The sequence below is a fragment of the Lipotes vexillifer genome, unplaced genomic scaffold (assembly GCF_000442215.2).
Source record: "Lipotes vexillifer unplaced genomic scaffold, Lipotes_vexillifer_v1.1 scaffold911, whole genome shotgun sequence".
Classification (NCBI taxonomy): Eukaryota; Metazoa; Chordata; class Mammalia; order Artiodactyla; family Lipotidae; genus Lipotes; species Lipotes vexillifer.
The window spans coordinates 1,875,193-1,877,148 of record NW_006781377.1 but is presented as its reverse complement, the minus strand read 5'-3'; the positions used below and the strand labels follow the sequence as shown (position 1 = coordinate 1,877,148).

The 1,956-nt window shown below is 43.9% G+C and overlaps 1 protein-coding gene across 2 annotated transcripts in view; it reads right to left on the bottom strand.

Annotated features, from left to right (window-relative positions):
• Positions 1–269: 269 nt before the first annotated feature.
• H4C16 (H4 histone 16) overlaps positions 270–1,956 on the bottom strand; it is a 2,401-nt gene continuing 714 nt past the window's right edge. The window contains exon 1 of one of the 2 annotated variants that reach the window (XM_007454630.1): positions 270–665. In XM_007454630.1, coding sequence (XP_007454692.1) covers positions 319–630 — 312 coding nt within the window. In that variant the 5' untranslated portion in view covers positions 631–665 and the 3' untranslated portion in view covers positions 270–318. Of the gene's footprint in view, positions 666–1,956 lie in introns of those variants that run through there. The other variant, XM_007454631.1, reaches the window with a different exon arrangement.

The following is a 1,956-nucleotide window of genomic DNA, read 5'->3' as shown; positions in this document are numbered from 1 at the left end:
GGTTTCGAAAGGTAGCGATACCTACTTTTCCCAAAAGGAATCCAAAATCGGCAGTCCAGCTCTGAAACAGAGAGCAAAATCACTACTGCCCTGCGCCGCATTTCCCAGGCTACGTTCTAAGCGCGGACGCTAGGTTCCCCGCTCGAGCTCTGCTGCTCACACCTCCCCAGGCCTCAAGCCTAACCCCAATTAACACTTCATTTGAAGCACCTATCTGCACAGTCACACGGCAGTTTAAACACTACCAACTCTTTTCTTGACATTTTGAGGGCCCTAAAAAGGGCCTTTTGGGATCTGGAGATAAGCCGCAGGCACACCTCAGCCGCCGAAGCCGTAGAGGGTGCGGCCCTGGCGTTTCAGCGCATACACCACATCCATGGCCGTGACCGTCTTGCGCTTGGCGTGCTCCGTGTAAGTCACCGCATCACGGATCACGTTCTCCAGGAACACTTTGAGCACTCCCCGGGTCTCCTCATAGATGAGGCCAGAGATGCGCTTCACACCACCACGGCGAGCCAGACGGCGAATGGCGGGCTTCGTAATTCCCTGGATATTGTCCCGTAAGACCTTTCGGTGGCGCTTAGCGCCTCCCTTACCTAGCCCTTTGCCACCTTTACCTCGGCCGGACATCTTTCACAACAACACAACTAAAACCAAAAAGCAAGCTGCTAGTAACTGTGAGCTGCGAACCTGGGCTTATAGTTCCTTCTAGCGGACCTGTTTGAAAACCTCAAGAAAGTGGGTGGAGCTATAGGCTCCAGGAGATTTCTTTCTTTTTTTTTTTAAATTCCCTTCCTATAGGGTTTCCCTGGTGGTACAGTGGTTGAGAGTCCGCCTGCTAATGCAGGGGACAAGGTTTCGTGCCCCGGTCTGGAAAGATCCAACATGCCGCGGAGCGGCTGGGCCCGTGAGTCATGGCCGCTGAGACTGCACGTCGGGAGCCTGTGCTCCGCGACGAGAGAAGCCACAACGGTGAGAGGCCCCCGTACAGAAAAAAAAAAAAAAAAAAATTTTCCCAAAAAAAAAAAAAAAAAATTTTCCCAAAAAAAAAAAAAAAAAATTTTCCCAAAAAAAAAAAAAAAAAATTTTCCCAAAAAAAAAAAAAAAAAATTTTCCCAAAAAAAAAAAAAAAAAATTTTCCCAAAAAAAAAAAAAAAAAAAAAAAAAAATTCCCTCCCTGTAAAATTTCTTGTTTGCTTATTTGGGAAAGTTTTTCTTATTTTTGCCATGAAATTGAGGAAAGACTCGATAAAATTTATTTTGCCTCTTCTCTCTCTCTCTGTAGGGCGCGGGAATTCTAATTTTATAGTTTTCAAACGGAATCCTTACTCTTATAATACCATTCTCAGACTAATGTGAAAATCAATAGGAACCAGGAATGCTTTACTACATGTTAAATTTAAAAGAAGTTGCTTTACACCTGTGGATCTTTTTAAGTCACTAGTTGGGGTAGAGAAAATTTTTTAATGGTTCTTTTTTCTCTTTTGGGGGCCCCGTGGAGAAAGAACTAAAATCCATTCAAAAAGTCTAACCTTACCCATTCCCCCCAATCCCCCCCGACTCTTCCCTTGAAGATTCTTCTGCACAGTTGGCAGACTTTACTGCCTCCGCCGCCTCCAGCCGAAGCGCGTTTTTTGCTTTTCAATCAAATAACTATTTCTGTGATTATTTAGTTAAAATACTGTAATATTCTTATTTCATTAAAACCCGAGGTTCTCACTTAAAAATTTAAAGTTCCTGTAAAATAATGGATGCCACGATCGTGGCTTTAAATAGTGATTTATACTGCAGATCCCCAATTAGGAGGCTCTCCATCCTTTTCTTAAGAGAATCCCTGAGCAAAAACGAAACTTTTGAGTGGTGTCGCCCCTCTAGGAGATAGGACTGTCTGTCTTCCCAAAAGGGTTTACTGCGATAAAAAGCAGCAGTATTTAGAGGATGATTCATAACTCTTTC